The sequence below is a fragment of the Lotus japonicus genome, chromosome 1 (assembly GCF_012489685.1).
Source record: "Lotus japonicus ecotype B-129 chromosome 1, LjGifu_v1.2".
Classification (NCBI taxonomy): Eukaryota; Viridiplantae; Streptophyta; class Magnoliopsida; order Fabales; family Fabaceae; genus Lotus; species Lotus japonicus.
The window spans coordinates 113,977,100-113,989,994 of NC_080041.1; the positions used below are offsets into that span (position 1 = coordinate 113,977,100).

The 12,895-nt window shown below is 35.6% G+C and overlaps 3 protein-coding genes across 3 annotated transcripts; 1 reads left to right on the top strand and 2 right to left on the bottom strand.

Annotated features, from left to right (window-relative positions):
* The first annotated feature begins 4,088 nt into the window (after positions 1-4,088).
* Positions 4,089-4,955, top strand: LOC130720027 (uncharacterized). The gene has a single exon (XM_057570612.1). It carries the CDS (start codon positions 4,089-4,091, stop codon positions 4,953-4,955), a length of 867 nt encoding a protein of 288 aa, XP_057426595.1.
* Positions 4,956-7,202: 2,247 nt separating this feature from the next.
* On the bottom strand, positions 7,203-12,895 carry LOC130720042 (uncharacterized). Its single transcript, XM_057570627.1, has 3 exons — positions 11,282-12,895; positions 8,047-9,556; positions 7,203-7,777 (listed from the first exon to the last, which is right to left on the bottom strand). Exons 1-2 carry the CDS (start codon positions 12,674-12,676, stop codon positions 8,048-8,050), a joined length of 2,904 nt encoding a protein of 967 aa, XP_057426610.1. The 5' UTR covers positions 12,677-12,895; the 3' UTR covers positions 7,203-7,777; position 8,047.
* Positions 7,278-8,017, bottom strand: LOC130720035 (uncharacterized). The gene is made up of 2 exons (XM_057570620.1): positions 8,002-8,017; positions 7,278-7,777 (listed from the first exon to the last, which is right to left on the bottom strand). Exons 1-2 carry the CDS (start codon positions 8,015-8,017, stop codon positions 7,278-7,280), a joined length of 516 nt encoding a protein of 171 aa, XP_057426603.1.

Genomic DNA, 12,895 nt, shown 5'->3' on the forward strand with positions numbered 1-12,895 from the left:
TGCGTCTCTTCATGTCTCTTGATCTATGAGACATGAAGAGACGCATCATACTAAGGATCGTCTCCAGGCTCCTCCTCCTGTATACTAATCGAATTCACGATGCAAGGACGTGAAAAAACAAAATCAAGAGCAAAATATTGGATTGATGATGGTAACTTGAAAAGTAATAAAATTGAAATGAGAGCAAGATTATGATTGAAATAAATTCAAGTTCAAAACGAGCTAGGTATATGATTTTGTTAACCCTCTTCTCTCATGTATTTTCCCCAAATCAATTATATTTAAGGGTTTAATTAACTATTCAAGGTGTTTAGCCTAGATGTTCACTTACCAATTCCTTGCCTAATTAATTAGTGATAGCTAATTCCTTAGTACCTAATCTTAATTAATTATAGATAAATTGCATTCAATTCAGGCAAACACTAGCAATTCGTTACCTTTATTCCTAAGGTGTACAAACCCTTTCTAAACTTCTCCCCAGTTCCTTAAATCCTACCAATTTTCCAATTGAATAGAACATAGCAAGATAATCTACGCCCAATAGATAGAATAAAATAGAGAAGAAGTTCGGGAACTCAAAAGAAATCATCATTATAACTGAAAATTCAGGTTCAATACATAATAGGAGAGAAAAGTAATCAAATATCTAACACAAAAGAGAAACTATCCAAGCATGGCCATGAGATGGATTATAAGGGGAAAATGGAACTTCAAAACTCCAGAGATGGCCCTAGGAATGTTCCGCTCGTTCTCCGCTGAACACCGGTGAAAACGGCTCGCAAAACGGACTCCGGATGAGAAAGTTAGGTCCAAAAACGTGAAGAGCCCTTTTATAGCAGCGGAAGCTCGGCTACCGCAGCAGAAGATGGTGCGACGGAATCCGGAACGCTGCAACTCGCGCAATAGCATTAAAGACTGTGCAGAAAATTCCAGAAACGACATTCTGGTGCTATCGTGGCGGTTTTACTTACGCTGCAATAATAACAGTTAAAAACTGCACCTTTCGCGGCGGTTTCTGCGCTGGAATAGACACCAGCTGCGAATATCTCTTCATTTTATTGATTTTATCTCTTTTTCCATTATCTCTTCCTAAAATAAAATCAAAATAACAGAAGCTCCCCTTCAGATACAGACCATCACCTTGAATTCATTCCCCTACGGCCCTACATTATGTCTCCTTTGAGAATGATACAAGAGTACGTGTAGAAGTAATTGTATCAAGGTCGATATCATCTTTCCCGTAGGTAAGAGTAGTCGCTAAGTATTCGTAAGAACCTGATAACGAGCACAACCATTGCCTTGTTTTTATCTTTAATCGTCACTTAAAGCCTGCCCCAACCGATGATTATGTTGTTGAAAGTATTGACATGATGTTGCAAATCAGATCCTTCTTGCATCTTCATATTGTATAGTCGCTACTTCGCAAACAGTTTTTTCATCAGCATCTTGGAAATATACTGACTCTCCAATTTATCATAAACAACAGAGTCTTAAGATCCAGGATATGATATATAACCTCGTCTGAAATGCATAGACATATCAACCCTGCGGACCTCTATTTCATCTCTACCCAATCAGTTTCTTCCAAGTCTGTCGGTTTCATCCCACATATATAGTGCCTTAAAATGTTGCTGAGCCAACCGATCCTTAAACCTCCTTTGCCATGATCTGAAATTTCCCGTTTCGTCAAGCATTGCCACTTCGAATTTCGCACTACCAGGATTAAAGGTCATCTGAAACCAATTGTTAGCACGACAACCATTATAAAAATCAACTTTTTCAACCTTACAAAGTTATTTTCATATTTTGTGGGTAGTGAGAATAAAAGAAAGTAAAGTTAGGTGTCATAATAAAAGAAGGCGCGCGGTGGTGTTTGTAATTTTTTTTATATTAACTTTTCATTTTTATGTGGACATTTTAGATGGGATTATGAGTTAGAATTGTTTTACCGATTTTATTTTAGCATATAATTTTCTTTATACATGGCATTGATAGTAACACTTATGTTCTCTTTGATATTTATCGGCACCATTATTTATAATTTATTTGTTTGGAAAAATATTTATTTATTTTTGTTGTAAGACTTGATCTACCAAAACCAAGTTGGATAAAAGTAAGGATAAAAATAAACAAAAATGATTCTAAGATATAAAAGAAAAATAAAGACAAAAATTAAAGCCAATAACAAAAGGAAATTGCGATTTTGGGAATAAGAAATCAATAGCTGAGATGAGATGAAGAAAGAAAACTTAAATTGTTAAATTTCATCTTGTAATGAATGAAAGAGTAATACATTTTGAAAGTATAAGAAACATAAAAGAAGTCATAAAAACATTTTTTTTGAATGAAAAATCTTATTTGTGAGATATAAGAGAAGAAATGATTTGTAATAATCCTCAATATGTAATGAAATACAAAAAATTTGTTTTGGAATTGGAAGAGACATTTACGCAGAAGATATAATAATTCAATTTTTTCTAAATTTTAATATTACATAATCAAATACTTTTGTACTTAGCATTATTTAGCCCATAAAATCACGGGTGTTAACATAGTAGTACGAGGAAAGCATAAATGATGGCGGTGAATCAATTGTCTTTATCACTTTTGTTTTTTAGTATTGTTCTATAATTCGCTCATTTATGAGTGTTAACTTTCCATATTGATTTATAAAAAAATAAGGGAAAATAAAAATAACAATAAATATGAAAATTAAGGTACAAAATAAATGGAAAGAGAGATTATGGAAATGAGAAATTAATTGCGGAAATATATGGGAAGGCAAGCTAAATTGTAAAATATTTATCTTATAATGGCAGAAAGAATATTAATCTTGAAATTATAAGGAATAAAAAAGTAGTTAGGAAAATTAATTTTTGAGAAATATTGGAGGAAATAAATTTAGAAATATCCATCCTTAATATTGTAATCATATACAAAAAAAAAATATTGTGGAATGAGAATAGAAGGAAAAAATAATGAATTTTTTTTGATTATTGTTTTATTTTCTTAAAAAAATTCATATATTTTACGTCATCAAACACTTTTATTTATATCCTTATTTTTCCAGGAAAATAGGTGTTCAAACCAATGTTTTGGTTCACAATGACTTTGATATCTAGCACAACCATGGTTGCTTAAGTAATTATGAGTTGTTATTGTCTTTCACATTTACTAGTTAAAGCGACTAGCAACGGCTAGTTTCATATAGCCATTATTGGTACTTAATAGATTCTATACAAATCTAGATTCTATAATATTTTCCAAAACTTATTGAAAAAAATAAATTTTCCACACCTCATCCCGTCATTTATCCTAAGTAATCCTTATTTTTCAAAAAGACAAAAATATCACTAAAACTTGAAACCCCTCACCGTCCCTCTTTTCCTCTTTATAACCATCCAAATCTCTTCCCATTCTTTACCATTTCTCTCTTCCTCTTCCTCACCATCCCTCATATTCGATTGTATTTCAAGTTTCTTTCTTCAGTTAGGTGAGCTCCCATCTCCCTTCTGCATTGTCAATTTTTTCAAAAACTTCTCCCACCTACGTGGTCTAGGTGGAGTTTCTCCTTACTTGATTTTGTTTTCATTTAAAGTGTAGTTCGAGAATTTAACTTACGGTGGCTTAGGTTTGAAATTAGAATATGGTAGAATAATCTAGAAGTAGCTAATGTGCTACTTCTTGAACTCTAATATCTGGTACGTATGCTTAGGTTCACAAAACTCAGATCAAGTAGCATTGTTTCAGTAAGTTAATCTAATCTACCTGATTCTAATTCTCAGAATTATAAGATTTTACCATAGAAATTTGAACCAGTATTTAGTGTTGCTAACCTTCTTTATATCGTACTTTGTTCACATGCATTTCCGGTAGGTATTCTAAGGTTCTAGAAACTAGAATAAGGAAAGGTTATGTCCTTAAGATAAATCAAACTATCAGGTTCTAATTTTTGAAACCTCATAATACAAAGCAAACACTAGAAATATGGTAGCTTTAAACCATGGTTTATGAGGACTTTGTATAGTGTCTGAATGATTACCTTAATCATATCATATCTAACTTTTTAAATTTATTTTCTCGTAGATATGGTTAAAACAAGAGGTTGTGGTCCTGCACGACATAGTCCACCCACGGCATTGGCTAGTATAGCGCGTGAAGGTGCTCATGTTGATCGTCAACCACCACAGCATCCAGTGCAACAACCTTATTCAAGATTAGTGAAGAGGCCAAGGAGCAAGAGAAGACATGGTCGCAAAGGTCCCTACTCCACGACTACCATTAAAAAGCTCTCACGAGACTTGTTGGTTGAGGTTGTGGCAACAGTGGCGTCACACTCCTTCACCGATCTTCACAACATCAAATTATGTTGCAAAGATTTTCTTGATGCTACAGAAGATAGCTACGTATTGCGAAAAGTTTCTTTAGACACGTTCCCATTAATCCAGTGGCGTCCCAATGGCAAAACAACATCGTTTTTGAACCGTTGTAGGGAATGTGGAAACATGGAGAGCTTATACAGAGAAGGTCTGCGAAAATATTTTGATTATCCAAATGGAAAGATTGACGGTCTTGAGATATTGAAGGTAGCTGCTGAAAATGGTCACAACGAAGCAAAATATGTGTATGGTATGATTTCATTATGCTCTAAAGATGATGAGTCAAGAAAACAAGGACTTGATTATATGCGTTTTCTGAGGAAGTCCAAGTGTGTTGTAGGGTCTAGAAATAAAGTGAAACAATTATCGAACTTTATGTGGAAAAATAATGGAATGTTGAAGCGCATTGAGAGTCCTCTGTGTAACTCCAAGAGCACATGCAAAGGATGGAGAGTGAAGAGAGATAGATGGGTATTACTAGAAGATGATGATGGGGATGAGGATATTAGTTTATGTGAACATTGTAGATGGGATCATGAGTTAGAATTGTTTTACCGATTTTTCAATGTTCCCTAGATTGTATGAATTTTCGTCTTAGATGAGCCAATAATATAAATATGTAATGAACTTATTGAGTTGTTTTTTTAGCATATAATTTTCTTTATACATGGCATTGATAGTAATACTTATGTTCTCTTTGATATTTCTCGGCACCATTATTTATTTGTTTGGAAAAAATATTGATTTTTTTGTTATAAGACTTGATCTACCAAAACCAAGTTGGATAAATGTAAGGATAAAAATAAACAAAATGATTCTAAAATATAAAAGAAAAATAAAGGCAAAAATTAAAGTCAGGAACAAAAGGAAATTGCGATTATGGGAATGAGAAATCAATAGCTGAGATAAGGAAAGTAAACTTAAATTGTTAAAGTTTATCTTGTTATGAATGAAAGAATGATAAATTTTGAAAGTATAAGGAACAAAAAGGAAGTCATAAAAACCTTTTTTTGGAATGAGAAATCTTATTTGTGAGAAATAAGAGAAGAAATGATTTGTAATAATCCTGAATATGCAATGAAATACAAAAAAATTGTTTTGGAATTAGAAGAGACATTTACGCGGAAGATATAATAATTCAATTTTTTTTTCTAATTTTCTCTACATTATAATGATTTTTACGTTATCAAATACTTTTGTACTTATTATTATTTAGCCCATAAAATCATGGGTTTTCACATATAAGTATGAGGAAAGAATAAATGATGGCGGTGATTCAATTTTTTATCACTTTTGTTTTTTCGTATTGTTCTATAATTCGATCATTCCTGAGTGTTAACTTTTCATTTTGATTTATAAAGAATAAAGAAAAATAGAAAATAACAATAAATGTTAAAATTAAGGTACAAAATAAAAGGAAAGAACGATTATGGAAATGAGAAATCAATTGCGGAAATATATGGGAAGACAAACTAAATTGTAAAACATTTATTTGGCAAACTAAATTGTAAAACATTTATATGGGAATATTATATTTTGAAAATATAAGGAACTAAAATAGGAGTCCGGAAAATATAAGTGAAAGTATTTATGATACAAATTATTGTGTTTTTGTTACTTTCTCTACTTTTTAATATTGAGTTTAATGGATATGCACTGACAGTGTAAAATACTTTTACACAAACATCCAATTGAATTTCGCTAAATCAGAAAATATCTTATTCTTTTAATTAAAATTAAAGTCAAATGTAATTATCTCTCCTATGTGACATGCTTTGATTGGATGACTGTGTAAAACTATTTTACACTGTCAGTGCATATCCATTAAACTCTTTAATATTATCTTATATCATCAAAAATACTTTCACTCATGAGTGTTAACTTTTAATTGTAATTCCCTTTTGATTATTAATAAATCTCTTTGCTTTCTAAAAAAACATAAGTCCTTCAAAGTAATGAATACAAATAATATAATAAAATATAAAAAATGTATTATTTAATATTATTTAATTATAATTCTATATATTACCGCTTTCTGAATAATTTGTAAATTTAGGAAATTGTATAAGGCAGATCCTTGTTGGCGTCCTTAGAATTTTGAAACAAGAGAAAGGAAAAAGTTTTAAATGCCATAAATCTTAGAGGAAAAAGTCCCATCTTCATATCAAATTTTATTTATTTATATTTAATTTAAATTTCTAATTATTTTAAAAAATGATAAATATATGTTTCAAAAAAAATGATAAATATAGAATTAAAGGAGTGTGCACCGTCAATGTAAACTTTGTTTACATAGTTATCCGATTGAATTTCACTACATCATTAAATATAGATTTGTTATAATTAAAATTTAAAACGAAATTTATTATTTTTCCTACATGGCATGTTGTTATTGGTTGTTAATGTAAAACTATTTTATACTGATAGTGCATATCCATTAAACTCATAAATATATAATTAAATTTTAAATAATTAAAAAATTGTGCATTTCACGTGCATTGCACAAGCTAAAATACTAGTTATAGATAAAAGGCATGCAACAAATGAGCATAAAATTTAGTATAATAGTAAATTTAAGTATTAAATTTTTGAAAACTTCTTGAATTGGAATTTGAAGGCCACTTATGGAGGTTATTCGAGAGCTAGAGGAGGAATTGAGGGAGGTGGGTGCATCCTGAGCGCTTCATTAGGCATCTGGTTTTTTGTTTCATTTATTTTGTTAACGACCTCTTTAGCTTTTTTAAGCTGTCCTTTTTCTTGGGATTTTGTTTCCTACTCCATATTGTACGTTGGAGTTTTTTTCTCCGTAGCATACCCAAAAAATTTCACACATAAAGATCAAATTGTATTGAATTAATATTTTATTTTGTTACATGGTGGGGCTATGCCCCGGAGAAACTAAGCACTAGGCTCTACCGAGAGAGAGGATAAACCCTCGCCCTTATCCAGTAAAATCAGACGATGACAATCCCTTAGAGGAGAAGTGAGTCTATGAGTTCCAAACGGGAACATCAGAGCCGCTATTGCTAGCCAATCCGCTACTAAATTAGCCTCTCTAGGAGTAAAGCAACAACTAATATTTCCATGGAAAGAAATCCCTCTCCTAATAGCATCAACTATCTCCCCATATGCACCAGCTACAGGAGATGATCCTGAAATCATGTTCACCGCCTCTAAGCAATCACTCTCAATGACAACATGAGGATAATTGTCATCTAGAATAAATTCCACTGCTGTACGAATCCCTGTAAGCTCAGCCAACAAAGAATTCGATGTTCCCATGTTGTTACAAAACCCCATCACCCAGTCTCCATGATCATCCCTAAGCACACCTCCGGAGCCTACTGCACTACTCCCCTTGACCGCCTCATCTTTGTTGAATTTGAGGCAACTTGCATCTGTTAAATCAAAATAATGTGAAGTAAACAATATAAATATATAAGATATTGTGGTACCAAACTAAAAGTAAAATAAGATATCATCGTTAAAAAAAAAGTGTGAATCTAATATTTTATGTATCATTTCAAACTCATAAAAAAAGTGATGAAATACCAACTAAGATACCAAGCATTGAAGATAAAACTGAACCAGAACCTCTTGGACATATAATCAAGTAACCAACAGTGCATAAAAGTCATTGTGAAAACATGTGTTTGACTAATCTTACACTAAACGAGTCTCCAATTCTCAGCCACCTCTACCAGAGCCATCGTAGAAGATCCACCTTCTTTTATCGCATTACCTGCTGCATTCTTCAAATGCTCCATCCTTCTGCGAATCTCCACACCTTCTTCACCTTCCATCAAACCCTTCACAACCTTAACAATCTCTCCTCTTTCCACCAATCCACCACTGTTAACTTTAGGCCTTAGAGCCACTTTCAGGCCATCATCACCTAGTATCGCCGCATTCAAGCCCTGCTCAGCGAAAAGCGGCCACGCGATCACCGGCACACCGTGGACTACGCTCTCCAAAACCGAATTCCAACCACAATGAGATAAGAATGCACCAGTGGAACTGTGTCCAAGGACCTGAACCTGAGGCACCCATGAAGGAACAACCAACCCTCTCTCCTTGGTTCTCTCCAAGAACCCATTTGGCAAGAACTGAAGAGGGTCTTCAAATTCAGCATCAAGGTAAGTAGCACTCGCCACACAATTTGGAGCTCTCACAACCCAGAGAAAGTTTTCACCACTCAGCTCCAACCCATAAGCCAGTTCATTGAATTGTTCTTGAGAAAGTGTTCCTCCACTTCCAAATGAAACATAGAGAACAGACCTTGGTTCTTGCTTATCCAACCATTTCAAACACTCCAACCCATTTTCTTGACCAATTGATCCAATCTGAATAATGGGTCCTACTGGATAAACTTGTGGCCTCCCTTTGTTTTGATCTTGCAAGAACTGAATAACCCGTGGTTCCAATTCAGTGAAGCTGTTCACAAAAACTCCATCAGGGAGATGAATAACCCGTTTGCCACGTTTAAGGAATTGCTCGTAACCTATGCCGATTCGAAATTGAAATGGAAGAGGGAGATCCTTTCTACGTAAAGCTACAAAACCAGGCAATTCTATAGCATCTTCTGGATCTCTTGACTCGGAGGAGAGAATCTCATCTAGCTTTGTTGTGTTGATGTACATAGAAAACACCATAGCAGCTAGTGGGAGGTATATATAACTCAAAAGATTCAGCTTCCTCGCGAAATCCATTGCTTCATGTGCGAATATGTCTACAACCAAAGCTACAACTCGGGTTCTTGAGCATAGGGATATTAACTCTTGTTTGATGTGAGGGAGAGAAAGGGTGACTGAGTGTTCAATTTGCACAGCGAGGAGTGATGCATCTGCAGGTTGTTGGAGGGTGATGGGAGGGAGGAAAATGGGAGTGATGGTCGGAGGAAGGGTTTGGAGGTAGGATTTGGTGGAAGATGAGGGTGAAGCAGTGGAGGGGATGATGCAGGTGATGTGAAATTCTGGGTGGAGATGGAGAAGGCGTTTTGAGAATTCAAGGATTGGGACAAGGTGGGTGAAGCCTGGGCTGGGAACTACTGCTATGTGAGGTTTTTGATTTTCCATTGAATTGAAGTGATTGGAAAGGAAGATGGAATGAAATTGGCTTGTTTTTTTTTTTTCTAATATTTGTGATGGTTGTTTTCGTTTGTTGAAAATTTGAAGGAATGGTCATAGGGATGAACTTCAACATATGAGAATTGTTGTCTCACGGCTTACATTTTCTATTTTTGAAGTTTGACGATGGCGGGGTAGGTGATTAACATGGGTCATGGGCAAGAGACTATTATTCGTGGTGAGCAAGGGAAAAGAGGAATTTCTCTACTGCCACTAATGTCTCTCTCAGCCAATAAATAATCATAAAGAATTTTTTAATTTTAAAGTTTGACTTCATTATAATGATAAGGAGAGCTCCACTTCCAAAAGTTATTCTCCAAAATTACTCCTAATCATAACCATCAATTTCTTTAAAAACTAATGGTCATGACTATTAAATTAGCCATCACATGACAATTTTCTCCTTCTGAAAAACTCTGCAATTTCTGAAACTGCTTCCTCCATTTGAAAAGCAAGGGACACTACCGCGTGACAACTTCCTTGCTCTGTTGCTCTACCCGTCGGAACCCGGTGCCCTGTACCACCACCACCTATTGCCACTACTGCTGTCACCACCACCGCCACAACCATCACCACCACATTGTCGTTGTCGTCACCACCACCCTAAAACATTGTCACCGCCACCATCACTGGCACAACCAACTCCTTCATCCCCTCACGATCGCTTCAACAGCCCTCCACCAACACCATCGCCACCACCACTACCACTTACCGTCACCACCCACCACAACTGTAGTCGCCACCTATACCGCCACAACTACCCCATACCTTTTACCGCTGCTGCCACCATCGTCATCTCTACCACCACCACCACCATTACCATCCACCAAAAATATGATTGTATCGATTTAAATGATATGATAAGTTAGACAGTGTATCACTAAACGATGTGTAATATTAAATTTTTATCAGACCTTATCCTATCATACATAATAGAGGTGCACATGGGTTGGTTGGATGGATTTACAGACTAATCATGATCCGAACCCTACAATAGTTTGGGTTGGATTTCACGAGTTTTCACCCTCGGACCCGAACCAACCCAATCCGACGATCTTCGAGTTGGTTTGGATGGGTTAATTGGATCACTATATTAAAATAATAATAAATATTAAATATTAAAACTTCAAAAAAAATTAGAAAAAATTGGTAAATAGGTTATGGTACAAAATAACATAAAAAAACACAAAACATTGTACTAAATAATATGAAATAGTATTTCATAAATGACATATAGCAAAATACCATGAAAAACAACTGCGGCAATGAAATCAAGTTAATCAATACGACAATGTCATGACACATAGAATTTAATTGTCTCCATTCTCCGACATGCCAAATAAAATTGAAACAAAAAGTGAAAAATGTGAAAAGTGAAATAAAATAAGGGTTTAGAATTTTACATGTATGTTAGGTAAAATTATTAAAAATATATATTAAATAATATATTATTATTCTATGTTTGGATTTCGGGTTGGATTAAGTGGATTATTCTTAAATCCGGTATCCGATCCGAAGTTGATTAGATTGTAATAAAATCCGTCCGATTGATCTGTTAGCCCAATCCAACCCGCATTTTTTTTATTGGATTGAGTTTATTCGGGCGGGTTAATTGGATCTACCCGACTCATGTACACCCCTAATACATAATACAATTAGGTCTAATATTATCATGCTTGGAGTATTATACAACATATCAAACGAATCCTTTGCCAAATAACCAACAATACATACACTGTGAAAACCTGTTTATGACTTAATCTTACATTAAATGTGTCTCCACTTCGCAGCCACCTCTGCTAGAGCCATTGTAGATGAACCACCTTCTTTAATCGCATTACCTGCCGCATTCTTCAAATCCTCCATCCTCCTCCTAATCTCCACACCTTCTTCACCATCCATCAAACCCTTCACAACCTTAGCAATTTCTCCCCTTTCAACCAACCCACCATCGCTAACCTTTGGCCTCAACGCCACTTTCAGACCACCAGACAACAACGCCGCATTCAAGCTCTGCTCAGCGAAAAGCGGCCACGCGATAACCGGCACACCCTGGACCACACTCTCAAGCACAGAATTCCAACCACAGTGTGATAAGAATCCACCAGTAGAACCATGTCCAAGCACCTGAACCTGTGGCACCCATGAAGGAACAACCAACCCTCTCTCCTTGGTTCTCTCCAAGAACCCATTTGGCAAAAACAGCAGAGGGTCCTCAAATTTAGCATCAAAGTAAGTAGCACTCGCCACACGGTTTGGTGCTCTCACAACCCACAGAAACTTTTCACCACTCAGCTCCAACCCATATGCCAATTCATTGAACTGTTCTTGAGAAAGTGTTCCTCCACTTCCAAATGAAACATAGAGAACAGACCTTGGTTCTTGCTTATCCAACCATTTCAAACACTCCAACCCATTTTCATTACCAGTTGAACCACTCTGAATAATGGGTCCTACTGGATAAACTTGTGGCCTCCCTTCTTTATGATCTTGCAAAATCTCCCCAACCCCTGCTTCCAATTCAGTGAAGGTGTTCACAAACACCCCATCAGGGACATGAACAACCCGTTTGCCACGTTCAAGAAATCTCTCGTAACCTGCACCGGATCGAAGTTGAAATGGAAGAGGGAGATCCTTTATGCGTAAAGCTACACAACCAGGTAAATCTATAGCATCTTCAAGATCTCTTGACTCTGAGATAATCTCATCTAGCTTTGTTGAGTTGAAGTACATAGAAAGCATCATAGCAGCTTGTGGGAGGTATATATAAGACAACAGATTCAGCTCCTTGGCGAAATCCATTGCTTCATGTGCAAAAATGTCTACAACTAAAGCTACAACCCTGGTTCTTGAACACAGGGAGTTGAGTTCTTGTTTGATGAGAGGGAGAGATAGGGTGACTGAGAGTTCGATTTGGACTGCAAGGAGTGCTGCATCTGTAGGTGGTTGGAGAGTGATGGGAGGAAGGAAAATGGGAGTGATGGATGGAGGAAGAGTTTGGAGGTAGGATTTGGTGGAAGATGAGGGTGAACCAACGGAGGGGATGATGCAGGTGATGTGAAAATCTGGGTGGAGATGGAGGAGACGTTTTGAGAATTCAAGGATTGGGACAAGGTGGGTGAAGCCTGGGCTTGGAACTACTGCTATGTGAGGTTCTTGTTTTTCTTCCATTGGAAACGAAGATGGAATCAAATTGGTTCGTTTTTTAATATTTCAGATGCAGAAAAACTTTAAGACATGGTCACGGAGATGGACTTCATTATATGAGAATTTTTTTCAGTTTTCAAAGTTTGACGATGGCGGGGTAGGTGAGTGAGAAAGGGTTCGCCTAAACAGGAAAAAAGGAACTTCTCTACTGCTGCTACTAATGTTTTTTCTCTTCAGCCAATA